This window comes from Phytophthora ramorum (genome assembly GCF_020800215.1).
Source record: "Phytophthora ramorum isolate Pr-102 chromosome Unknown Phyram_PR-102_s0007, whole genome shotgun sequence".
NCBI classification, from domain to species: Eukaryota; Oomycota; class Peronosporomycetes; order Peronosporales; family Peronosporaceae; genus Phytophthora; species Phytophthora ramorum.
In genome coordinates, this window is record NW_027150653.1 from 2,395,232 (window position 1) to 2,421,646 (window position 26,415).

At 56.2% G+C, this 26,415-nt stretch overlaps 3 protein-coding genes across 3 annotated transcripts; 2 read left to right on the forward strand and 1 right to left on the reverse strand.

Annotated features, from left to right (window-relative positions):
• Positions 1–435: 435 nt before the first annotated feature.
• Positions 436–1,986, forward strand: KRP23_8776 (uncharacterized protein; the record flags this gene model as incomplete). Its single annotated transcript, XM_067894259.1, has 1 exon — positions 436–1,986. One exon carries the CDS (start codon positions 436–438, stop codon positions 1,984–1,986), a length of 1,551 nt encoding a protein of 516 aa, XP_067743710.1.
• Positions 1,987–2,735: 749 nt separating this feature from the next.
• Positions 2,736–4,076, forward strand: KRP23_8777 (uncharacterized protein; the record flags this gene model as incomplete). The annotated part of the gene is made up of 2 exons (XM_067894260.1): positions 2,736–3,649; positions 3,719–4,076. 2 exons carry the CDS (start codon positions 2,736–2,738, stop codon positions 4,074–4,076), a joined length of 1,272 nt encoding a protein of 423 aa, XP_067743711.1.
• Positions 4,077–4,525: 449 nt separating this feature from the next.
• KRP23_8778 (uncharacterized protein) lies at positions 4,526–6,100 on the reverse strand (the record flags this gene model as incomplete). Its single annotated transcript, XM_067894261.1, has 2 exons — positions 4,526–4,604; positions 4,956–6,100. 2 exons carry the CDS (start codon positions 6,098–6,100, stop codon positions 4,526–4,528), a joined length of 1,224 nt encoding a protein of 407 aa, XP_067743712.1.
• Between the last annotated feature and the right edge of the window lie 20,315 nt (positions 6,101–26,415).

Below are 26,415 nucleotides of genomic sequence, written 5' to 3' on the forward strand. Positions count from 1 at the left end.
CAAAGGAGCCTGACCTTTTCCGTCGGACATCAACGCCGACGACGCGGAAGTGTTTGCTGGTCCAAAAGATTGATCTCGCTGGCAGAGGGGCGGCCCGCTTCAAGTCTCCAGTCGATCGGGACACCAGCTGGAGGCTGGGCAGCAAGAGCATGGATTTGTCGCCGACCTGGCCTCTGTACCGCCTGAAATGCGACCGAGGTGTCGGGGTTCTGTCCGAAACGTGTAACCCGGCAGATGAGAGCTGGCTGCAAATCTCACGTGGTTTCTGCTCTCTCTCACCCCCGCTCCATTTGGTGCCGTGCGCCAGCGCCCACGCCGCCTTTGTCCGTGTGTGTTCCCTTCAGTTTGCGTTTTCGGCTTCCGAATCGAGACGTCCGAGTCCCGCAGTGTAGCAACCTACCGATCGGTACCAACTAGTTGACAGGCGATCTGGACATGAACGGCATGATGGCCCCGAACTTGAGTCGTGCGGATGCCCAGGCTATTGCCGGGCGCAACGAAGCTCCGAAGCAGCAGCTTCCTCTCCGACGAGGCCACTTCGGCCGAGTGCGCATGACCCGAGACGACATGCACAAATATGTGGCAACGGCCAAGTCACTACTGGATGACGCACTGACCCGCGCGAGGGAGGAACGCCAAGCCGGGAACGCTGGCAACCGCATGTGGAAGCAGCTCGGGTCGCACGCGGGATTCAAGCGGTTCACCAAGGTTGGCGACAACGGCAGGGACCTGCACTACCGTCTCCAGGGCACGGTGCGTGCCTCGCTCAACGACCTCATGGGTATCATGTACGCCGACTCGACGGCTCAGGTGGTCGAGCGTCGTGAAATTCTCTACAACGACAGCTTGGACGCGCAGACGCTATGTGTGCTTAAGGAGCGCAGCGCTGAAAACATGCAGGAGCACATCTCGATTCGCTGGCAAGCGATTAACTTGAGCAACAACAGCCCCATCTACCAGCGGGACATGTGTGTCCTCGAGTTCACCGGTGTGACTACGGACGTGGACGGCATCCCCGTGGGGTTCCAGATCAAACACTCGGTCGAGCGCGACGAGTGCGTCTCGCTGAAACAGTCACACGGACTGGCCCGGCTCGACGTAACAGAGATCATGTTGTTGCGTCCGACGCAGAACGCTGGTCACACGGACATCTTCCTGGACGGCGTCGTACGGCATCCCGAAAACCTGCCTGGGTGGCTCGTCAGCTCCTTTCTGGGGAGCGTGGCGACGTGCCTCAGCAAGCTGCCGATCGTCGTGCAGGAGAAGCTGTTGGCTAGACTTCCGATGATCAGCGACTGGCAGTTCGTGCCGCTTTCGACTCGCAAGACCTGCCACGTGTGTATGAGCAAGTTCGGCATGCTTTCCAAGAAGGCCAACTGCCGCAGTTGCGGCGAAGTGGCCTGCAAGTCCTGCATCGTGACCCGCACCGTGGGCGAGACGACCAAGTTCTGCACCAAGTGCATCCTCATGGTCTCGAGCCAGGCCGAGTCCATCGTTCCTGCTTCTGACTTCGGCTCAGCTTCATTCATTACGTCTTCATCTTCAGACCGCAGCCGTAGCCGCCGGGACTCCGAGACTTCGGTATCAACTACCTCCTCAGTGCACGGCAAGGGTGGAGCTATCGTGGTCCCCAGGATGCGGGTCGACATGAAGCTACTGGACGATGCCAAGGCTAGCAGCCGCCACAACTGCAGCGTTTCTAGTACCGCCAGCGAAACGAGTTTCGGCAGCTCAAACTCGTACTGCATGGACCGTCGCAGCAGTGACGCACCGCGATATGGATCACTAGATGAGGAGGTTGTCCAAACCGTAGACACCACGCAAATGGTGCGATCTGTTCGAGGCGTGCCGACGATAGTCAGCACGAACGGCCGACCGATGCCTACTGTTGAAGCTGTGGAGGACTCGATCGCTCACCAGCGGTACCTTCTGAAGGAAATGCTGTCACAGGCGAAAACCTACCAGCAACAGCAGGCACGGGCGTAAGAAGCGCTTTTGGAATCTGCTTTCCGATGGAAGAAAGACACAAGGCTGCGGATCACGATGAAATGTGCGCCGCGGAACTCCCTTAGTTAATTGCGTGTGTTAGCAGTGGAAGTAGATCAGTACGGAAGCGTGTGAGTAGTTTGTCGTGTGAGTATTTATAATGAACTTTTTGACTTCAGTCGTGTTAGCATGTGAAGCACTCCATTCATCGTTCCACATTCGAGGCAACGCGAATTAAAAGCGCAAAGAATCGCACAGTAGAAGTGTATCCCTCGCCCCAGCGCGGCTGTCCATACAAGGCTTTGTCGTACAGAATCCGATAACTCGGTCAACCTGGGGAGAACTCAATACTACTAACGTTACAGTCGTAAATGTATTTTGAGTGAGTGATTGCTTTCATTGGGCTTTAGCGCAAGTAGGGGATACGAAACGAGTGCGTTCCAGACTTAGCAACCTTATTCCACGTTGAAATGGTACACGGTGTGACAGTCGTTGTACCGGATTAAGCTAAAGAGGAGGCTCGGCCACGACGTGAGGACGAAAGCTAGACGTCCTGGGATCTTTATGTCTTCAGCACTGGCGAACGGTATAGCAAGGAAGACCCTGCTCTTTAGCTAGCACAACGAAAAGAGCGCTTCAGACAACAGCAGGCACACTCGCGTTTGCCCGAGAAGGCAAGGGCACGTCGCTTTTGTGGCTCGTGTACTCGTGAGGTGGCAACAAATTTTTATCCCCAAGCTTCAAACGGAATGGCGTACTGCGGATCTGTTGGCAGCGTTAACGTGCTGACAATTATGAGCACCGACCTCTTTGACGAGTCTCAAGAGAACCCGTTCCTTCTTCAACAGCGAACGCCGTCTCCAAGCAAGCAGAAGTCGGACAGCCCGCGATCACCCCAGCGAGCAGCGTCTTTTAACAAGGGAGGTGAGCTACCGCTAGGTGATTCGTCCGCCGCGAACAGCTATCGAGTTCCGCACGGTTTCCTAGGGGCGAATTCTCCTCTCAAGACAACACCCCAGTCCCCACCAGCCTCACCACAGTACTCTCCTGGCCGAACAGTATCCTTCGCCGCTCCAAATTCTCCCTCACGTGGCATTTTAAAGCGGCAGTCCAGCTATGATTCGGATTTGTCGACCGTCCCGTCACTTCGTGACCAGCAGCAACCGCAACAAGCGATGAACCCGCTCGTGACTGACTCGGAGTTGCACAAACTGTTATACTCCTTGACCCGCTTCGGATTGGCGAACGATGGATGTGCTAGCTCTAACGCGGAGATGAATGGCAATTCTCACCAAACCCAGCCAGCCCAGGCCAACTCGCTGTGGTTTCGTGAACCAAATATCGAGCTCGGTGCCGTTCCTGAAGGACACGACAGTGGTGATGAAGTTGAAGAACGTCGTACATCTCGCGCTAGTATGACCAAGCGGCGGCGCTCGAGCAAGAAGCCATTTGTTCGTCAAGACCCAATGGGCCGGTCGCGTGGGTCAGTCACATTCGCGACTGTGAAGAATCTGTTGCGAGGTGGCGGACTTGCAGGTCGTACTGCTATCAAGAGCACACCCGACATTCAGCGCAAGAAGAGTATGGGCACGATCTCATCGCGCCTCAAGATTAACCAGAAGTTCGTGCGGCCGACGATTCTCACCGACGCCTACCACCGAGTGTACGTCTCCATTGCCATGCGAACGTGGTGTCTTCATGCTAACTCTTTGTACGCTTCGGTTTCCTACAGGAGTGTTATGAAACTAGGAACGAGGCCATTGCGCGCATGTGCCAAGCATGTTCCGTTTCCACAACGGTGGGAAGACGACCTTTACGACCGCGAGGAGACCGATAGCGGTATGCCTTCCCCGAAGGGACAGCTAAAACGCAGTTCATTTATTACGCTGGAAACACTGGACAAGATCGGCACTCGAGCAGCGTGCCCTGTGCACCTGATTGAAGAGGAAAAACCGGACTACTCTCGCGTGAGTGCTCGCGTGGACAGCTACAACCACGTGCGGAGTCCGAAGCGCGGTCTACGACGCCCGTCAACCTGGCTGGCTGGCGCAGCTTTGGGCGCTCGCGTGGCCTACTATGAGTCTCAATGAGTGAGTATAATTGCATTTGATAACATGGAGTCAATAAAGTCAATCCACACTGAGAGACGGTCTGAGGCGGGCTCGCGTGTCGTCTACAACTTTTAATCGATTGTTTCCGGTGTTCGTGGATCGACAACGTCGTGACTGCTAAGCCTTCGATCGTGTGGAATTTTACAGTGGTTCGTACACATGCACGACACAGGTTGATGAAAGGGTAATGTATACAAGTAAAACAATCGACGCTACGTCCTTCGCTGGACAGTCAATCAGCGGGGGCCACTTCATTCGTGGACACACTCGCTCCCTCATAGTGCGAGGGGAGACCTCGACACTTTCAGCATCTCCTCCTGTAATACTGCTGGCACATGCGCCGCAGTGGATTCGCTGGTAGATCCTTTCTGGCTTCTCGCGGCTGTTAGTACGTGCTGGCGGGTGTAGCCTTCTTGCTTCTGTTTGCATCACGTCTCTTGGTCTACGGGCTCGTACTTCTCCATTCGGTACTGGCGACCACGATAACTGTTACCGTATTTACCTTCGCTGTGTGCCATGCACATGCCATTACGTTGGGCCCACTTGGAGCAGCCGCTTGGGTGACCGCAGCGGCGACCGCCACCATGGGAACGGCAGAAACCATCGCCCTGCGAGCTCTTAGCACAGCCTTCCACACGGCACCGCACGCCTCCTCCGTGGGCCTTGCACATGCCACGGGACTGTGCTGCCTTCACACAGCCGTCCACAGTGCAGCGCTTGCCGCCACCGTGAGTGATACACAAACTGCCACTCTGACTAGCCCGTGAGCAGCCGTCAACACTGCAACGACGGCCTCCACCGTGAGCCTTGCACAGTCCTCGCGAGCGCGACAGGTTCTGGCAACCTTCCGCTGTGCACATTTTTCGACGCTTGCCTTTTGTGCCTGAGCTGGAGCCGGCGGACGTCGGGGTACTGGCCACCCCCATTGTCGACACACTGCTGAGCGCGGCTGCCGCCGCTAGAACCTTGGCTTGGCTTTCTCCGTCGTCCGAGTAGGCGCTGCTGATACTTTCCTCACGAGCACGCAGTGGCCTGGCCGGGAGCGTCGAGTACTTGGTTTCCATCTGTCCACTAGACGACGGCAGCATTCCCTTATTAGCGGCCGACAAATCTTGCGAGTTCAAGTCGCGGCATAAGGACGCAATGTCCTCAAGCAGCGGGCGTGGTCCACGCGTAGTCACGTACGCCGAGTTCTTAGGATATTGTCTTTGATCGTGCACGTCCGGCGGTGGTGTGGGCAGCAGCGCGTCCTGTAGCCGTCGAAGGTCCATGCTGTTTGTATCCATGGGCGTAGGAGTGTCCTTGTTGAAGTCGTAGGGCGAAGGCAAGAGCGTCACGTCCGGCGTCGGGGTTCTTAGTTGGCTCATCCACTCTTCCATGACCGAAGAGAAGGGCGCTGACGGCGCGCCGACAGGCCCAGCAGGCAGCTGAGCAGGGCTGGGCAAGTTCTGTGCTTGGGCATTGCGCGGCGGCCGTAGCGGCCGAATGGTGTCAACGACGGGGCTGCGTCCAACGGGCGTGGGTGTCGAGGCCACTCCGGGGGCCGGCGTGAGCGGCGTGAGCATGCCGGGGGACGGCAGCGACGACAGAGCAGGGGACGGCGCCGAGCGGAAGGAACTGGAGGCCACGGCCGCCGACGGCACTAGATCTGGACTGGGGAAGGCGGCCTCGCGCGCCGCGGCCTCGTAGTCCAGCGGCGATGGCAGCGTCACGGAGGGGGCCGCAGAGGTGGCAGCTGAGCCTGGCGTGAGGCGTTCATACTGAACGACTGGGGCCGCCTTCGTGGCTGGCGTGATACGCTCGTACTTGACAGCGGGGTAGAAGCTGCTGCTGCTGTGCGTGTATCCGGAGGAGGCGGCGCCCGTGGCATTGGCGTACGCGCGCGCGTCGGCGCCGCTGAGGTGGTGGTGATGCTGCTGGGTCTCGTCCGGCTCGTCCTTGCGTTTGCGGCCGATGAGCGACAGCAGCTCGAAGGGGCGGCCAAGCTTGTCTCCTAGCGGCATCTCGTGTCGGGACTTCCGGGCGTGGCGCTGTTGGTATACTTTCCCTGTCGGTCGGAGCTGAACCTTTGCTGAGTGAGGACGTACGGTGCGACGGCTGCTGTTGGGTTTTGTATGGGAACCGCGATAGGAGGAGCCGATGGGAGACGGCATCTGGAGTATCAGATGGTTTCTAAATCCGGACGATTTAGTGCTGTTCGAGCTGGTCGAAGGCGTTATGCTGGAAGCGCAACGCAACAGTAGACTACGTTTTGCTTGCGAGCTCTCCACCTTTCGCAGCACAGCGTACTAGTATCTGCTAACCGAAGCATCAGATAACGAAAGTATCTCCAGACGCAGATCCGATGATGAAATAGATGCTGCATTTCGCCGTGATCTTCTGTCTGCGACCGTAAAAAGCCTTCGTCTCAACACGAAACAGAACCTTCAGTGGAGCCAAAAGTAAATGGTTTCTGCCGGTAGTTAGTCTGGGTAAAGGACTCGTGATCTACCGTCGTGGATTGGTTTTCGTGCGGTGCTAGCTGCGCCGAGGATGGGCGCAGTATAACAAGCAAACAAGCGGAAAACCTCCGTCGTCACCGTCTCGCCGGGCACAGCGCCAGCCTCTTCAATCGAGCTGATCGCCGTCATGCCCGCCGTCGAAGCGATGCTCGCCGTCGTGAAGCAAATCGGTATTATAATCTACAAGTTACTTGCGTGATTCATCGACGTCGTAGATGTCTGAGTATCTTCGACCGCCAAATGATGGAGGAGCAATAAGAGACGGGTTTTCCATCCCAGCCTCGGTCATCATCAGCGTACTATCCCTGCGAGTCGCAGTGCGACTCTGCGAGGGACATTTGAAAAGCTCCAGCCAAGCTTCTGAAGTGTTCACGTGGGATGAGAATCTCGGCGGTTCGCCTGTTTTTTGCGGCTCTCCTGTCCAGTTGCAAGTTGCTTCGCGAATCGCGAACAAAGACTTTTACATGCAGTCAAGAAGGAGGCAAAATGCTGTGTGGCGGGCACCGAAAATCCGCGCGCGGGTGAGACACCGCGAAAAGGGGAACTGCAACTCAAGTCAGGCGGTAAGATAAAGAAAGCCTCCAGGTTTGGCCGCCACAAGACTCCTGTCAGAAGGCTAGCGTGGCCCGTTACGAAACGCCAGTTGAGCCTGCTTCGCGCGTGCCATGCGGCGGTGTACTGGTCACTTCTCCGGGTGCACGTATTTAATACTTGTGCGAGATCGCACGTTTACATTTTGCAGCAGGCCGAAGCTCTGCAACAACACCCACAACCCTTAATTCATCGGTGCTTGCGTGATTTGTCCGACGACACGAATCCTACATTTACTATTATGTACAGTTCTAGATCGCTTTTTGATTTTGCAGTGAGTATCGTTTGGTATGGTTGAATATGAGAATCTACCCGACTTTACTTTGAGTTTGTATTGAGCATAAAGGCCAATAAAAGCCAAGGTGGACAATTTTAACCAATCATTGTACATTAGATCCCGTATTTTGGCCAATAGCATGACACGTATAAGGCAAGTCCTGTAGGCCAGCCGTTCCGACGTATTCGGTCGGAAACAGTCGTCAAATATGTGTATCGTCTCTCAAAAGGCAAGTCAAACGCATATCACTCGCATATTTGCCATCGATCCGACCTGCAGGATGGGTTTGGAGGAGCTAACCCCTGGAAACACAAAGCGTGCCAAGGCAACTGCCGTGTCAGCATCCATGAGATTTTTAAAGTCTGAGGGTGTATATACGTGTGTGTATTGAGCGTGACGAGAGTAGGAAGTGTATTGTGTCCGTAATGGACAAGTTTGGTATGCATATTGTATTCATAGAGGGTAAGAAAGGCAAGCCACTATCACGGAACACTTCGATGCAGTACTATCGGCAAGCTAAACTTTGGCTGTGGGATCAGTTTTCACAGAATCGAGCTGCACTGGAAGCACGGTTGCTCAAAATGGGGAAGACTCTAGACAATTTTTGTATGAAGAGGGATGGCGCTGGTTTCATTAGTAAGGCACCGCCATGCTCAAAGAGTGACCCGAAAAGAATGTTTCTGTATTTGTATGCTAATGCAAGTTACTCAAGTGACTACCAAGACGCTGTCTTACTTTGCCTGCTCTGGTACCTGTTTGGGCGAGCGTCTGCTCTTGTGCTGCTTCACAAGCAGAACGTGCCCATCGACGCTGGCAAGGTGGTCTTCGTTGCACGCTTACCCAAGCGCATGATGCGGTCGCGATAAATCGGCGCGGTTGCATCTAACGTGAGCCCATCCTCCAAGAACAACTCCATGAAGGCCACCAACATCTTCGCGTCCGACGTTTGCTGCTTCAAAATTGGCGCCTGGCACATCCGAGACTCCAACGCGAACCATGTTGCGTGAAGGTGAGTCGCCGAAGCCCTGCGCTGCATCTTCTTTGGCTTGTTAACATCCTCGATAGCGTTGTCTCCTTTGCGACGCTTGCATACAGGTTGTACTGTATCGTTGTTTAGCTTGGGTTTGAGGACGTCCATGCGTGAGTCTTGGCGCTGGACGTTCTCGATTAAGAGGTTAATGACAATAGCTTTGTGTTGCATGGTCTGTTGCGCTTCGTATTCCTTGGTGGAGTTGATGGCTTGCGTGATTGTTGTCCTAGTCTTTTCCTTCACAGGTCGGCTCTGCAGAAGCCAAGTGAGTCGGCCATGGGAGGGGATCCGCGACCAAGCTGTCACTGTGACGTACACATGCTTCGATGCGTTTGATTACAGGAGCATCGGCGTTAAGTGCCTTCAGCAGCGGATAGTGACGAAGCACGCATGCGGTAAGCACATCAGGGACCGACTAATGGACACTGTGTCTTGTAGCATGGGGGTCATGACATGTCAAGAAGATGTGATGTTGAGCAGCGTCAATCCTGGTGCACATCTGCGAGTCGAACACCTTCAGGTTCTGGAACTCGACCTTGGCTTCGACGTCACGACCGCAGAGTATCTTGCTGATCTTGTGGCTCCCTGTACTAGTGTTGAACATAAAATCGAACCCTTTGTTCGTCGTTGTAATGGGTCTGCTTAGACCCACTACTTAAGCTTACACGTGTGCGCACGTGTATGAGGAAGCGTAGGTGTATTTAACTTAAGTTCAGTATACTTGTATCCGCAAGTATACTTAAAATAAGACAAAGGAACCGAACGATAGCTTTGGTGCCAAATGAGAACTGTATTGATTGTAAATGGGGTTTCCTCCTAAAACTGATCTTTCTAATGAGAGGTTCTGCCATCGGATGGCTGGCAGAACCCCTATCTATTGAATGACTCTCATTGGTAGAAAAATGTTGCTTTCTACCAGTCATATGTCTTTGTTATGAATGTGGACCACCTATGGAGTGGTCAACCTTAATGTATCCCTTAGTGCGTGTTGCACTAAAGTAGGAGGTGAACCGAATGTGTAGCCCCGCTACACCATCCCCCCCGTTAGGATTTGAAGTGCCGGTCTCGACACGTCAATCCGTATTTTCTTCGGGATAACACGTGCTCGTTCCCAATGAGCACGCCAACGACGTCTTCAATTAAGACGCCGGCTGCTTCGGCAACAGCAAGTGCTGTCGTCGCCTCCATGGTGACAACGACCGCTGCCTCAGCCACGACCGCTACTGACATCGCCTCGACGGCGATGTCGACAAGCGCGGCAACAGAGAGTCGCCTCTCTGTTGCTGGGTACCACTCGAGATGGCATGAGAAACATGCCATCCTAAACAAGACATGCAAGATCATTGCTGTCGAGACTGGTGTGGGCATCTACTCTCCGGGTGGGGAGGGAGTTCCCCTCGACTACGGAAGCGAAGTCGAGGAGGGGGAACTCGAAGGAGACAAGGACACCTTGTCTCCGGGCCACACTGACCCCAATGTGGGCCTACGTCGTCCACGCGAGGACGACTCGAACGCTTCGAGCCCGAAGCGTTCGCGCAGCGGCAGTGGAACACCGCTCGCTGCCGCTGGAGCCTTAACGACTCCGCGGGATGGAGATGAGTCCACTCCATCCCCTGTTGTTGAGACCTTGCGCACTGGCTCAGTGCGCGAGCCGTGGATGCCATCTCAATTTGAGATCTGTAACGGGCCAGGTGAGTGCCCGTCACTAGCTTACACGTAGCGGTGAGGAAGCGTCCAATAAGCTCAGGTATACTGAGACCAAGTGTTTAGTCTAGGGTAAAATCAACTCTGGTTTATTATTGGGACCGGGGCGGGTGGCCCTCGGATCCATGTGAACCACTCAAATGCAGGTTGACACCTGATTGGTCGAAATGGGTCTGGCTCCCCACTTTCAACCAATCGCAGGATGACAACGAGGCACACGCTAGCCGCGTGCCTTTGTACCTACTTTGTAGATCTACCTATATAGATCTACCTACATATGTAAATGGGAGGGGCCCATTACATCACCCCCCTCTTAAGGTTGCACTCACGCTCCGTGAGTGCGAGCAAAGAAAACTGAAAGAAAAGAAAACTGGGAAACGGCGAGAACGCGGCGTCAACGGGATGGTCTCAACGGCGACGAGCAGCAACCTCTGCGAACCGCAGGGGCACAAGCAGAATTGCGCGATCGGAGACAAGATGGAGCGACAGACAGACACGAGCGCAGGGACTCCTGCGGATGGAACACGTGCGAGCAACTCGGCAGCGGAGATAGCGCGGGCAACACCTATGGCGGCGATCGTGGAGGACCCGCCGCTGGAACTCACCCAGCGGACACGCGCGATAGACCGGGAGCTCAAGCCTTGGGCGTTGTACGATTTGTCGGGAGCGAAGTCTCCAGGATCCCTGGAGGAGATGACGGGCTACTTCCGCCGATTTCGTGCGCTGCGGGGGAAGTCGCTGACGGGTGTCTCGCACGATGCGCTGCAGCTGCAATGATCGTCCGGTGGAACCGGATGCATCAGGAGGGGAGCAACTTCGTCGCCTGGCTCACCAGTCGCGAGGAGGTCGTCGGTGAACACTCTCTCAGCGAGCTGAGAGCACGCGTCTGCAAGAACGCCTGGGAGTCCGACCATGATTGTTTCGTCCACGTGCGCGAAGGCTGCACGTCGTGCGAGAGTTCCGAGCGTTTGTCCGAGGAAGAATGGCTGCGTCGCGTCGCTGAGCATCCGCTCAGCGAAAGTGAACAGTCGTGGATCGCCAAATATCGCCGCACGCTCTCCGAGGTGGCCCAGTCTACTAATCGCGGCGTCGGACGCCGCGGGGATACTCAGCGGAGTCCTCCGCCGCCACGGGGACGTGCACACCAGCGTTCGCGTTCTCATTCGCCGCAGGACCGTCTGCGGCGTCGTTCTCGTTCACGATCGTATTCTCGTATTCGCGGACAACATCCGGGACATCCCGGAGGAGTGCGGCGCGAGGCTCCCACGTATCTTCGTCCGGAGGGAACCCGAGCCAGCGTACTCGGTAACGTCGCGCGGTCGGAACCGCGTGCTTGGAGCGCGTACTCGTACGGGTATGGGCATACATACGAGGTGGATCCTCGTGCTCCACAATATGGTCCACGATCCAGCGGATATCACCAGCCGAGTCTACAATCGGCGGGGGACCTTCGCGACGATAGAGCTCGCGTCCTGGTCGCCCAGGATGACGTGGACGAGGCAATGAATTGGGCGCGGGACGCTCAGCTTGATGCTGAGGCGGCGGAGGAGCGGGCTCGTCGGGCGGAGGGTGCAGCAGCGGCTGCTCGCCAAACGAGTGCGGAACTGCTGCAACGGACGCGGGAGCTGGAAAGGCGCGTGTTCGGGGCGCCGCAGACGGCAGCACGTCCGCGCGAGCGGACGGATGGCTCGGATGGCTCGATGGCAAGGCGGGAGGGACGTCCTGTTCATGTCGCGCCGGCGGATGCTCCGGGGCCGACGGGATTGTAGCTGCGTGGTATTTCTTGAGCCCGACGTAGAACGTCGGGTGTAGTCGTAGGGAAGATGGTATGTCCAGTGTGTAGGCATCACCGATTACCTTCGTAACCCTGAAGGACCAATAAAGCGCGGCGCGAGTTTGCTCGCGCCAAGATTCGTTACAGCCGAAGAGCGTATGCCGTCTGTCGACAGGAGCACGCGATCTCCTGTCGTAAATGTAGCCACGTTCTTGCGCCCACGCTTGTCGGCGTTCTCCTTCTGCTTATCCACTGCTTCTTGCAGTGCATCTCGTACAAATCGGGTGACCGATTGTCGCTGCAGCACGAACTCAGAGACGGCCGCATCATCGATTGGACGCGCCGGAGGCTTCGGCGCGTAGTTAGCTGCGACGGGATCGGTAGCCGGGCCAGGGTTGATTAACGTGCGCGCAGTCCAATCTGTCAGTGAAGACACCGCGTTGTTCGGCGTCGCAAGGGTCCGTCTCGACTTCGCGCGGGTGACTGCATTCAGCGTCACGGACTGGTGGGCTGCACTCGACAAGGGAGCTGGTGGTGGTGGTGTGCCATCCGTGCTCACCACTGGTAATACTGGTATCGGTATCGGTGTGTCTGTGTTCGTACTACCAGCACCATCATTTCCTTCCCCACCCAGAGTGGAGCCACGAGGCACCGTGGGGAGGCCCACGGCGAGCAGAGCGGGAACGCGCGGGTGCCACGCGTTATTTACAAAAAAGGGGGTCAGACCCGTCGATGCGTGTTCCGCGTTGTTTAGCGCAAACTCGGCAAACGGCAAAAAGGAGCTCCAACTAGTGAACGAAGTCGCGTAACTTCGAAGGACATCTTCGAGGACTCAGTTGACCCGCTCCGTTTGACCATCCGTCTCCGGATGCGCCGCCGTTGACATGAGAAGCTTCGTTCCCAGAAGTTGGAAGAGACTCGACCAGAATGCCGACGTGAACCGCGGATCGCGGTCAGAGACGATCGATTCAGGTAAGCCGTGGTGTCGAAAGACCGCGTCAACGAAATGCACCGCGGACTCAGCCGCGGTGATCGTGTCGGACACCGGAATGAGATGCACCATCTTGCTGAACCTATCCACAAACACCAAGACGCCAGTCCGACCGTCGGCGTCGGGTGGAAGCCCGAAGATGAAGTCCATCGACACTGAACGCCACGCCTCAGCTGCAATCGGCAGGGATCGCAGGGGAACCTGCGACGACTTTGACGGCTTCACGCGCTGGCAAATCTCACAAGTACGGACCCACTTGCGCACCCATTTGTACATGTGGGGCCAGTAGAAGTCGCGGGATACTGCCGCGAACGTCTTTTCGCGGCCCAAGTGACCACCGACAGGGCTGTCGTGGAACACGTGAATGATCCGAGCGCGCAGATCATCGTCGTTCGGGATGGCGATGCGGGGAGCATCGAATCGATCGATGCTGTACGTCAGCAGATCGCCGTCGAGTTGATATCGGTTAATCTGATTGCGCGTGTTGTTCGGCAGCGCGCGGAGTGTTTTATCACTGGGGGAAAGAAGATGTGCGAGGATGGCGGCATATACCGCGTCGTCGTTGTACGCAACGGCGATATCTTCGCGTAGCGGCATTTCTGGAGTCACGTTCATCAGGTTGACACCTGATGTCAAGCACATCGCACAGTGATCTTCGTCATCCTCGTCTTCGTCAATCACTTGATGACCCCGCGTCGCTCGTGGATCATAGTCTGGACGCCGAGACAGAGCATCGGCGAGGATATTGTTCTTGCCGGGCTTGTAGTGCACGACGAAGTTGTACTCAGCGAAGAACGACAACCATCGTGCCATGCATTGAGACAGATGTGGGGACTTCATCGCTGTGCGCAGCGATGCGTGATCCGTGTACACCGCGAACGTCTGTTCTCCGAGCAGATACACTCTGAATTTGATCAGAGCGTATCGCATCGCAAGAAGTTCCTTATCGTGGACGGGATAGTTGCGTTCGGCCGGCTTCATCTGTCGTGATTGATAGCTCACGACTCGCTCGCAGCCTTCGTTGTCAAACTGCATGAGCGCGCATCCGATAGCAAAGTCGCTAGCGTCGCAGACGACGTGAAACGGTTTCGCGTCATCTGGGAGCATCAGTATTGGCGCCGAGGCCAAGCTCTTCTTCACCGAGTCGAAGGCTACTTGATGCTCGGGGCGCCACGACCACGTGGCGTCTTTCTTCAACAGCGACGACAGTGGCTGTATCAAGCCGGCATATCCCTTCGTATACTTGTGCAAGTAGTTAGCGAGGCCCAACCACTGACGCAGCTCAGTGGGGTTTAATGGTGGTGGCCACGAGCAAATAGACGACACTTTTTCCGGGTCAGCACGGACTCCGTTTTTGCTTATGTAGCACCCAAGCACCGGAATTTCCGGCGCGCAGAAGACACACTTCTTGAGATTCGCGTAGAGCTTGTTCTCTCTCATCACTTGAAAGACCTGCCTCAAGTGCCGCAGATGCACGTCGATCGCGCTGAGACCCTCTTCAGCGTGACTGTGCACAAAAATGTCATCGAAGTAACTCGGAGCGAAGTCACGAAGCGGGCGTAGCACATGGGACACCATGCGATTAAATATGGCTGGTGCGTTCTTCAGACCTTGGGGCATCACGAGCCACTCCCAGAGCATACCGCTGGGCGTACTGACTGCCGTGAGAGGTACATCGCCCTCTCTCATGAGGATCTGATAGAAGCCATCGGTTAAGTCGATGGCTCTGTAAATGACGCTTCTCGACATGGAGTCCAGTACCATGTCCTTCCGCGGGATCGGTGTCTGCGCCGGGATGGTGGCATCGTTCAACTTGTTAAAGGCGTGTACGATGCGCCACCCGCCAGTAGCCTTCTTCACACAGAAGGTCGGGCTCGAGTGAGGCGAGATGCTCTCACGGACGTGACCGGCTTGGCGGCGGCCTTCGAAGAAGTCGTCGATGGCCTTGACTTGATCACGCGGCAGTGGCCACTGCCGCGTCACGCAGTACTTCGATCCAGGCACGAGGTCAATCTCGTGGCGCACTCCGCGATCCGCTGGCAGCTCCGCAGGGATCTTGTCTGGGAAGACGTCGGCGAACTCGCGAGCTGTCTCGTAGACCGGATTGCCGGACGCCTTCAGTGATTCCCACGACTGCGCAGCGAAGCGCTCCTCGCGCGCTGACTTTGGTTCTGCGCTTTTCGGGCGCGACGACGTGTCATCATGGGCAATTGCGTTCATCTCGTCAGACACTGGTTTGGCATCGCTGATCAGGCACACTTGCTCGATGTCACCAGCCTTGAGATCCCGGAGGAAGCTCTTCCAGGAGAGACCTGGCAGGTCCGTGATGGACTTGGCGTCGCGAGGTGGACTCGCGACCTTGATCATTCGAGCGTGGTTGGGAACACCTCCCACATATTCGACTGCACAGACCGACTCGATTGGTAGCGTCGTGAGTTCCACTGGACTGCGGCGCGGCTTCAAACGTCTCCGCGACCGTCGGGATGTCTTCGTGCGTCTCGATCCCCTGCTCAAGACCGATGTTTCGCTGTCGCCGGACGATACTTCACCCTCCTCTAGGCGCGAGAGGCCATGCTCGACCGCGCCGCTCATACGCGGGAGCAGCTCCTGCTCGACCGCGGTATCGTCATACGGGAGCCCCTGCTCGACCGCCTCGAAGTCATACGGGAGCCCCTGCTCGACCGCCTCAAAGTCATACGGGAGCCCCTGCTCGACCGTCTCGTAAACACGCGGGAGCCCCTGCTCGACCGTCGTGCTTGTCGCTGGGAGCGCCGTGCGCTCCGCCGTCTTGTTCCTCGTCCGCGGGAGCCGCGGATGCTCAACCGCTCGCCTCGCGCGCCCGTAACCGGACGGGTGTTCGACGCTGTCGTCATCAGTCAGCAGTACTGCGCAAGTCGTGCAGAGAGGGCCATCGCTCGCTCTACGCACAACGTGCGTCGTGGACGTCCCGTCCATGACTGTGACATGGGGCCAGTCTCTTGGTGCCACCAAGAGGTGCGTGAAGACTTCGCTCACATCGAAGTCGCGTCGCCGTTTGACTGACCGGGCTAACCAGTCGATCTGGGGCTGATACCGGGACAGCCATGGTATACCCAGGATACAGTCAAACGCGTAGTTCATCTCAAACACAATGAAGTTGTCATTGCTGCGGAAGCCGTCGAACGTATACGGCAACGAGACTTCTCGTCGCGCGACACGGAACGGCTTTCCATCCGCAAGCTTGACAACGACATCACCAGGCACATCACGCACGGGAACACCCGCGGGTAGGATCGACAGGCATGAAGCGCGGAAGAAATTGTTCGTCGCTCCTGAATCCAGGAGCGCGCGGAGTGGTCGTCGGGCACCGGCGACATAAAGGCTGACAATAATCAGCCTCGAGTCGCCACTAGCAGTGGTGGCATTAAAGTGTGCATAGAGCACAGGGGGTCTAGGAGGTCGGGCTGCCGCCGGGGGACCCGGACCTCCGTTCCAACCAGTAGGTCGCCCCGCACCTACTGGCCCCGGCCGTTTTTTGGCTGTGCGGCCGGAATCCTCTCGTCGGGCGTGACGTGCTTCATGTGGGCGAGGATCGGAGCTGGCGCGCGGCACACCGCCGCGCGATGACCAGGCTTTCCGCAGCGGAAACAATTCAGCGAGAGGTCATTCTGACCACCGCGGCCTCTCCCGGAGGACGACCACCGTCGATTCTGCGAAGCCTCGATCGCATCGATCTCCATTGGCTCGGGTACCGACACCCGAGTCTGCGCAGGCATCGTCTTGGCGTATGACGACGTCACCAGGTAGTCCTCGCGTAGCGCGAGAGCGAAGGCTTCTTCCAACGTGGCAGGCTCGGCGCGCGTGAGACAGTACCGCGTCATACCTTCGCACATACCAAACACAAAGACATGGACTTGGGAAGCCATGTCGATCGGCTTCGTGACGATACACGATGCAAGGTGTCGCGTTCTCTGGACGTAGTCGCGCATGGCCATCTTGCCTTGCTTTAGGGCGAAGAATGTAGCTCGAACGCGCGACTCATCCTGCGGTGGTTCGAAGGCGAGACGCAGGTCGCTCTGGAGTGCCTCCAGAGTCGGGAACGCGTACTGGTCGACGACAAGTTTGCCGAGAGCCCATTCTTTGGCCTTTCCAAACGGGATAGCAGGAAGTTCACCTTGGCTGATGGCGCCTCGATTAGCCTCGAGGCGATCGCGATGTCGATCTCTCTGAACCAGCGATTCAGAGGTAGGCGATCAGGACCCTCGCCAGAATAGGAGGATGTCTCCATCTTGACGGCATTGTTCCTGGACGCATGCGAGGGAGTTGATACTCGCCGTTTTGCTTCAGCGAGCTTGCGGTCCATGAACTCTTGGATGGCTTGGCGCTGTTGGTCGGGGGTCGCTGAGCTCAGCAGCGACGTGACGACGGTTTCTCCGGACACCGCCGCGAGGCGGTGCAACGCTTGCCACTCGATAGACGTGAGATGGGGGAAGGCCGCGTGTTCCAGGGTCATCACTGGAGGTCCGGCGGGCTGGTCTTCACTCATCTCGAACTTGGTCATGGGAAGGACTACAAAGTGCTACCAGGTGTAACGGGCCAGGTGAGTGCCCGTCACTAGCTTACACGTAGCGGTGAGGAAGCGTCCAATAAGCTCAGGTATACTGAGACCAAGTGTTTAGTCTAGGGTAAAATCAACTCTGGTTTATTATTGGGACCGGGGCGGGTGGCCCTCGGATCCATGTGAACCACTCAAATGCAGGTTGACACCTGATTGGTCGAAATGGGTCTGGCTCCCCACTTTCAACCAATCGCAGGATGACAACGAGGCACACGCTAGCCGCGTGCCTTTGTACCTACTTTGTAGATCTACCTATATAGATCTACCTACATATGTAAATGGGAGGGGCCCATTACAAGATCAGCAGCCGATTCGGTGCGACCGTGCCACCGAATCTGTACGCGCTGTACTCGTGCAACGCCATCGTTGACGATGACGTTGCGAAGCGATTGCACTTTGATCCGATGACGGACCAAAGGTGCGACTACTACATCGGGCTCTCCCATGAGCTCCGATGGTTTGCGAGCAAGAAGACTTCTCGCAGAAGCAAAGTGCCCGAGTGGCAGGCACTTTGTCAAAGTTGGAGTGCCTTTGTTGAAAACTTCAACAACCCCCCCCCCCCCCCCCCGCTGGCTATCGTGACCGGATTAGCCAGGCGCGGGAGCGCTACGAGAAGTTCTCGAAGCGTGGTAAACTTGAACGACTGCACCATGGTGCAGTCGGTATCGGACTTCCTTGCGCAGTGACTTACGACACTGCTTGTGAGTACTGCTACCCCGGAGCAGTACGCATCACCGAGCGGGACATTAACGGGTACACATCCATGTGTGTACCTGACGACCTCAAGACCCTGCGAGCTAGTTTTCAGGCGCAGGCGTCTTCTAGTGCTGCGGATGTTCGCAGCACTTACTCGAGTGCTGTAGGCGACTACAGCGCTCGCCCAAGTTTTACGCCCTTCGGCGGAGGTGGCGGCCTTCGTACGCCGTCACCATTTCGGGGAATGTCCTCCATCAGGGCATTCTGTGATTCCCACGTATCGTGTTGGGGAGGAAATCCTCTCCAACGAATACGAAAATGAACCGGACCTCGGGTCTGGTTCCGATGACCAACAATTCGCTGGACGATCCAGCGAGTTGCCCCGCGTGCGTCTCGCAAGGGGGGGGGGGGGGGGGGGGGGGGGGGGGGCGGGTAGACGCCCCGGGTTTGGTCAACCAAACCTTGAGTCTCGCTTGGAGGCTGTTGAGCGTCTCCAAGAGTCGCAGTTCGCTGCTCTGCGTCAGGAGCTGAGCTTGCGCAGACGACCTCAGACGTAAAGGTCGAGGTCGGGACGAGGCTCTCAGCCGCCTTCAAGCGCGTCGCCGCGCTCGAGAGCGCTTTGGCGAGTCACCAGACGTAGGTGACTCGTGCTGCACGTACGGCTTCAGTCGCCCAACGTAAAACGTTGGGTGCAAGCGCATGCTGGACGGTATGTCCAGTGTGTACGCGTTGTCATGCTTCGCCAACACGGTGAATGGCCCAATGAAGCGCGGAGCAAGCTTGCTTGCTCCGAAATCGGAAACTGCATGTTTAGCTAGGTTCTGCGTAGCTAACAGAACTAATGAACCAACTTTGAATTCATTTGTGTTTCCCCTGCCGGTGTTGTCGGTGTTCAGCTTCTGTCGATCGACAGAAGCTGCTATCGCGTCCTGGACAAACCGAATTACGGCTTGTCGGCGCTGGACAAAGTCCATTGCATCCGAGCTGAACCCCTGGTTCAGTTCGTGCTTCTTGTTCGCAGCAGGCCCGACCTGCGCGTGTTGTTCGTTGTTGATTAAAGTGTCTACGCCCGTCGTAGACACTGTGTTGTCGTCGCCATGACTGCGCGCAGTACGTGCGCGAGTCGTCACAGCTGATAAATTGCTTGTATCAGCGTGCTTATCGGGTTGTTTTGATTTAACCGGATATCCTCCCCCACTTAAGGAAGGAGCTACCGCACCGAGTACGCTCGGTACGCGTGGGTGCCTCATGGCATTCACGTAGAATGGTGTGTGTCCTGTCGAGACATGCACCGAGTTGTTGATGGCGAACTCCACCATCGGCAAGCAGTCGCTCCATTGATGGAACGAGTGCGCGTAGCTCTTCATGGTGTCAACCAGCACGCGGTTGACACGCTCTGTTTGTCCGTCGGTCTGCGGGTGATCCGCAGTCGACATGGACAACTGCGTCCCAAGAAGTGTAAACACTTCTTGCCAGAATCGCGCTGTAAAGCGCGGATCCCGATCCGACACGATGTCGAGTGGTGTCTAAACATCAGGTCAACAAACAGGCATGCCGTCTGTTTGGCTGTCACCTCGGCTGGTACTGCAGCAAGATGCACCATCTTGCTAAAGCGGTCAACAAAGACCACTATACCAGTCCTCCGCTTGTTGTCTTGCGGAAGACCAAAAACAAAGTCCATTGAAATGGATTGCCAGCACTCCGACGGAGTCGGTAGTGATTGAAGCGGAGGGCGCAGGCTTCACGTGCTGGCATACCTCACAAGCACGAACGTACTTGCGTACCCATTTGTACTGGTGATTCCAATAGAAGTCACGCATGTGAAGCAAGTATGTCTTCTCACGGCCAGGATGTCCCGAGGTCGGGGCATAGTGATACTCGTACGTGATCTTGAGTTTCAACTCATGATCATCCGTCACGACAATGCGATCTGCTTTGTCGTCGACTGCGCTGTAAAGCAGCAGACCATTGTGTACACGATAACGGTGTACACGAGCACGAAGGTGTTTGGCCAGCTTCTGACGAGACTTGTCAGAAGGTGTGGAGAAGTACTCCAACAACTGCTTCGCATCCGCATCATGTGCGTATGCAGCCTTCACTTCGTCCAGCAAGGACGACGAGGGTGTAGTCGTCCTGACGACGCCAACTGCGTTGGCGTCGGCCTCTTGCACCACATAATCTGGTCGACGCGAAAGTGCGTCGGCCACGACATTCAACCTTCCAGGTATGTACTCAACCTGGAAGTTGTATTCAGCAAAGAATGACAGCCACCGTGCCATTCTTTGGGATATGTGCGGCGACTTGATCGCCGTACGCAACGATGCGTGGTCGGTGTAGACCACGAATGGTCTACTCCCAAGTAGATACACTCGAAACTTTGCGAGTGCATACTTCATGGCAAGGAGTTCCTTGTCATGTACCGGGTAATTGCGCTCAGCTGGCTTCAGCTGACGCGATTGGTAGTAAACCACACGATCACGACCTTCGTGATCGAGTTGCATCAGTGCGCATCCGATCGCGAAATCGGATGCATCGCACACAACGTGGAATGGGCGATCTTGGTCGGCCACCGCCAAGATCGGCGCCTCAGTCAAGCCCTGCTTGACTGCTTCAAAGGCCTGCTGACAATCAGCAGTCCATTCCCATGCAGCCTCTTTCTTTAAGAGCTGCGACAGCGGGCGAATCTTGCCCGCGTAGTTGCTCACGTACTTGCACAAGTACGTGGCGAGTCCAAGGAACTGCCGCAGTTCCTTTACGTTTGAAGGCGTAGGCCATTCATTGATCACTCTGACCTTTCCTGGGTCAGGGCGTACGCCGTTCTTCCCCACGAGACACCCAAGTACGGGTATCTCGGTCGCCCCGAAGATACACTTCTTCAGGTTCGCGTAGAGCTTGTGCTTTCGCATGAGCTCAAGCAACTTGCGGAGATGCTCTGTATGCATCTCCACATCCGATTTCCCATTCACAGCCCGGCTGTGAATGAACACGTCGTCGAAATAGCTCGGTGCGAAGTCGCGCACCGAGCGCAACAAGTGCGTGACGCACCTGTTGAACGTCGCTGGGGCGTTCTTCAGCCCCTGTGGCATCACGAGCCACTCCCAGAGCATGCCGCTCGGAGTGCTTACCGCTGTGAGAGGGATATCACTCTCACGCATGAGGATCTGATAGAACCCGTCTCTCAGATCCAGAGTACTGAAGATAGTACTCGAGGTCATCGAATCGATGATCACATCTTTTCGAGGTATCGGCGTCTGCGCCGGTACCGTCGCATCGTTCAGCTTGTTGTACGCATGAACGATGCGCCACCCGCCCTGTGGTTTCTTCACACAGAACGTAGGCGCGCTGTGCGGGGACTTCGATTCCCGCACTTGTCCTGCATTGCGACGACTTTCAAAGAAGTCGTCGATTGCCTTGACTTGCTCACGCGGCAGTGGCCACTGTCGCGTGACGCAGTACTTCGTTCCCGGCACGAGATCAATCTCGTGCTGAACACCCTTGTCCTGCGGTAACTCCGCAGGAATGTCGTCCGGGAGTACATCCTTGTACTCACGCAAGACCTTGTAAAAGGGGCTCGCCTTGAGCGAGTCCCAGCCTTGCTCGTCGAAGCGTTCCTTCTTCGACTTCGCGCTGAGGGCGTCCGCGCCCTCAGAGATGAGCTGATTCAGCTCTTCTGCTTCACACGTCATCCTCTCGACGTCCGAGAGGATGCAGATCTGCTCGATGCGTCCATCGTGCAGGTCGCGAGCGAAACGCTTCCAGCTTGTGACTGGGAGCGACATCAACTCTGACGCTAACGTCGGAGGATTATCCAGCCTCATCTTCTTGTATTGGAGACCAATACTCGTGCGCGTCAAGACACTCAATGTCTCGACGGTCGTCTCCAACTCCTGTGTCTGCCCGGCAGACACTGCTTGTAGCGTCTCGGTCCCTGACCGAGACTTGCGCAGCTTTTCTCGCTTGCGCCGTTCACTTCTCGTGCGGAGCCCGGCTCCGCGAGTTTCTTCTTGTCCAGGCCCGGCCGTGGACAGTTGTTCCTTGTATTCGCCGGCGGGTTTTACCCGCGGGCGCACGCGTTCAAGCCCGGCTTGATCGCGCATCGCTTCGTCGTGCAGCCCGGCTGCACGCGAGCTCGCAAGCATTTCCGGTGCGGGACGTTTGCAACCGTCCGCACTGCTTGCAGCGTCGGCTCCCAGAACCGACGCGCCTTCTTTACCTCTACGCCTAACGGCGGAGTGTCTTTCGACCAATTGTGTGTCGACATTACCTGTCGACACTACCGCGTCGCTCCGGACGCTTCGAGACCCTCTCGAATCGGATTGAATCAGGCCCTGCTGATTCGTTTCACATCTTCTTCCAACGACTCTCGCAGTCGTTGGCGTTCGCTTGGGATGACCGGAGACAGCCGCATTCCGCGCTGTCTCTGGTGGAGGGCCGCATGCACCACGTGGTGCATGTGCTGCGCCGACAGGGCCATCGCTCTCTGTCGCGCTGCTGCTGCTCCCGAAGCGCACGATCGTGCGCTTCGTCCAGTCGATCACCGGATCATGCTGTGGCTTGCACGGCATGCCCAACACCATATCGAACTTATCGTCCAAGTCGAGGACGATAAGCTCGTCGACGAACTTCTTCTCTTGATACGAGAAGCGTACACGTACGATACGCTTCTCGGTTCTAACAACGACACCCGGTGCTAGCCTCACTTCCAATACACTTCGAGGTGTTTTCACCTCCTCGAAGTCAAGCCTTGGAAGGCTCTGCAGTCGAACAAAGTTGTTCGACGCTCCACAGTCCACTAGAGCACGAAGAGACTTCTCTCTCTTCGAGCTTACCTTCAGGATGACAAGGTTCGGCTTGTCATCTTGCTTCTTGCAGTGAGATTGACTCTCACTGGGGGCAGCGATCTTTATTGCAGCGTGTCCGATGTCGACACGCTCGATCGCATCACCAGCAGGACGTCCCGCGCCTGCTGGTCCCTTTAGTTTTTTTATTGCCCGTGACGATACCCAGTATCGCCACGACGGCTCTTCGCCGCGTGCACAGGTGCTGTGCACTCGCAGGCATAATGACCGATGTTTCCGCAGCGGAAACAACGCACATTCGTTGATCCACGACGCTGCTGGGAACCAGCAGCTGTCGCACTCGAGAGGTCCATTGGTTCGGGACCTCCCGACGGCCTTACCACCGGTCGTGGCATCAGCCGTGGGGCGTTCACATGCAGTTTAGCCTGCCGCAGGCTAAACTCTTCTTGCATTGCAAGCGCAATTGCAGCCTCGAGAGTGTTTGGATACTCTCGGAAGAGATAGGTCTTCACAGGCCCATCTCTAAGGCCCTTCATGAACGTGACGACCTTTGTCGCCTCGTCGATCGGGTTGGTCACGATGTTCGAGACCAAGTACCGTGCTCTTTGGGCGTAAGCATGCACGTCATGCTTGCCCTGTTGCAGATCGAGGAACTCCGCCCTCGATCGGAACTCGTTTTGCGGGGACTCAAACGCTAGTTTGAGCTCCTCCTTGAACTCTTCGTACGTGCTAAAGCACGTAGGGTCTGTGAGTCGGCGTCCGTACGCCCAACACCTCGCTCGTCCGCCAAGACATGACATGGCGAACGCAACCTTCGACAACGGGTCGACGATACGTCGAGCCGCAATGGCAGTGTCGACCTCGACAAGCCAACGGAGGAGAGGTTCGCCCTCTCTTCCAACGTAGCTGCTTACGTGGAGTTTCAATGACTCCACGCGCGGTGTGGCCGATGGCGACACCGAAGCTCGAGCAGTGGTTTCACGCTGTTCCTTCACGATGAAACCCAGAGCAACACCGTGTTGTTCCGTCGGCGATAGCGTACGCAACATCGTTGCTACCCCCGCTTCTCCAATGACCGTCGACAGTCGTTGGAGGGCCCCCCACTCTGGTTCCGACAGGTGGGGGCAGTCTGCACGCGCAACATGCGTTGCAGACGTGTTTGGGCTACCTACGGACATGTTACTGTCCGAGGGCAGGTTCTCAGCCCCGCGTTCGTATTTCATACGAACGTGTTCTTAGTCGGTCGTTGGACGGACTACGAAGTGCTACCAAGTAACTAAAGTAGTGGGTCTGCTTAGACCCACTACTTTAGCTTACACGTGTGCGCACATGTATGAGGAAGCGTAGGAGTAATTTACTTAAGTTCAGTATACTTGTATCCGCAATTATACTTAAAATTAGATAAAGTGACCGAACGATAGCTTTGGTGCCAAATGAGAACTGATGAAGGTTAACTGGGTTTGCTCCTAAATCTGATCTTTCTAATGAGGGGTTCTGCCATCGGATGGCTGGCAGAACCCCTATCTAATGAATGGCTCTCATTGGTAGAAAGATGTTGCTTTCTACCAGTCATATGTCTTTGCTATGAGTGTGGACCGTGATCAACCTGAATGTATACATTAGTGCGTGTTGCACTAAGGTAGGAGGTGAACCGACTTTGTGGCCCCGCTACAGTCGTTGTCATATTCCAAGCGCCACATCGAACATCCAGCTCGCCGTGACCCGGCCGCTGGCGTTCGCATGTCTCGCCCAACCGAAACGAATGCGAAGTCAAAGCAGCCCTCACACAAGCATGTTTGGCGACGCGCTCGAGCACGCCGTTCACGTGGGCATAGATCGTCGGGGTTGTGTCCAGTCCAGCAATTGTCGGTGCGCGAAGGTCAAGAGTCGGAACAGGGTGGTTCAGCATCTCCAGAAGCTGCACTTCTGGGACAGCGCGATGGCGGTTATTCTCAGCTACTGTGGCAAGCTGCCAACGGCGTCTACCGACGGCGCAGTCTGGGTGAGTAGCGCCAGCGCGATTACAAGCAGTGAACAGGTGGAGAAGTCTGTGTCTACGAAGGGGAGAAACTCTGCTCTTCGGAAATCTTCATGCTGATAGAGCGAGGAAGCTGCGCATGTGTTCACCTCTCGAGGATCAGGCCTTGTTTTCAAGCACATGCAGACCTTTCACCGCTCCGGCGAGCTCAATGCAAAGTTCGAGCGCCACCAGATCCTGCTGCAGACTGCCCCCATCAAGGACGCACTAGAAGTAGTAGTTAGTCAGTAAACCAAGCAACATGATCGTACCACATAGACGTTATTATCATTGCTGGACAGCAGCCAAGTCAAGCAGATTGTGGTCTAGCGGGATCCGTCAAAATCCGGTTAAGACTGGATCCGGCTTCCCAACAGCGCCCAGACACCAACTAACCAAGGGGGTCCCCCGATGATCCGTGATCTGCTGAACTTCTCACCTTGTGTACCTGTTGGTGGGCTGGATCTGCTCTCTCGGCGCTCCGAAGAGATGTAGCTGTGTGTCTCCTGACCATCCTGGCGGGACACGGGGATGGGGTGGAGCAGCGCGGAAGTCTTCGCTCTGCTGCCGGTCATGGATCCAGATCTAGAGCGATATAATCAAGCTCTGATCTGGCAGCCTGGACTTGATCCGGGGCCGGGGATTGCCTTTGGGGTGTGGATGTCTCCTTCCTTTGCGTTATTTGCCGCTTCCTATAGCGGGGGCTCTGGGGTTTTGAGAAATCGAGAGATCTTCGGGCCAAGTAATAACTCCGTCGGATCTGGGATCTGCATTTGATAATAGATCACTAGAGTAGGTAAGATCTGGCCAATATATTATCTAGACTTACACAACCACTAGATCATATATTCCTTGTCTTGCCAACACCTTGTAGGTCCAATGTAGTTCCCGTTTCTTAGCGGAGGCGACGCACTCTTGTAGTTCAGGGCAAATTCGATTCTGATTTATGGTTAAGTCCTATCCCATACTTTGTCCTATCCTGCATCCACTCACCTACAGTGTACGACCGGCTATGCGTTTTATCTACCATCTCACTATTCTTTCCGTCGTCGTCCGCACTGGGTACCACCTGATTGCGACACCTCACCATCCCATGCTCCACAGTCGAGCCAGATCCGAGATCCAAGATCCGGGATCCGAGATCCGTCCCTGTCTCATTACCAAACCGGATCATGATCTGGGCGGGATCCGAGATCCAAGATCCGAGATCCACCCCTGCCTCATTGCCGAGCCAAATCACGATCTAGGCGAGATCCGAGATCTAAGATCTGGGATCCACCTCTGCTTCCCCGGCTGGTAGCTTCACAGATCGTGATGTGTCCCCCATAGGTTCCGGTCTTG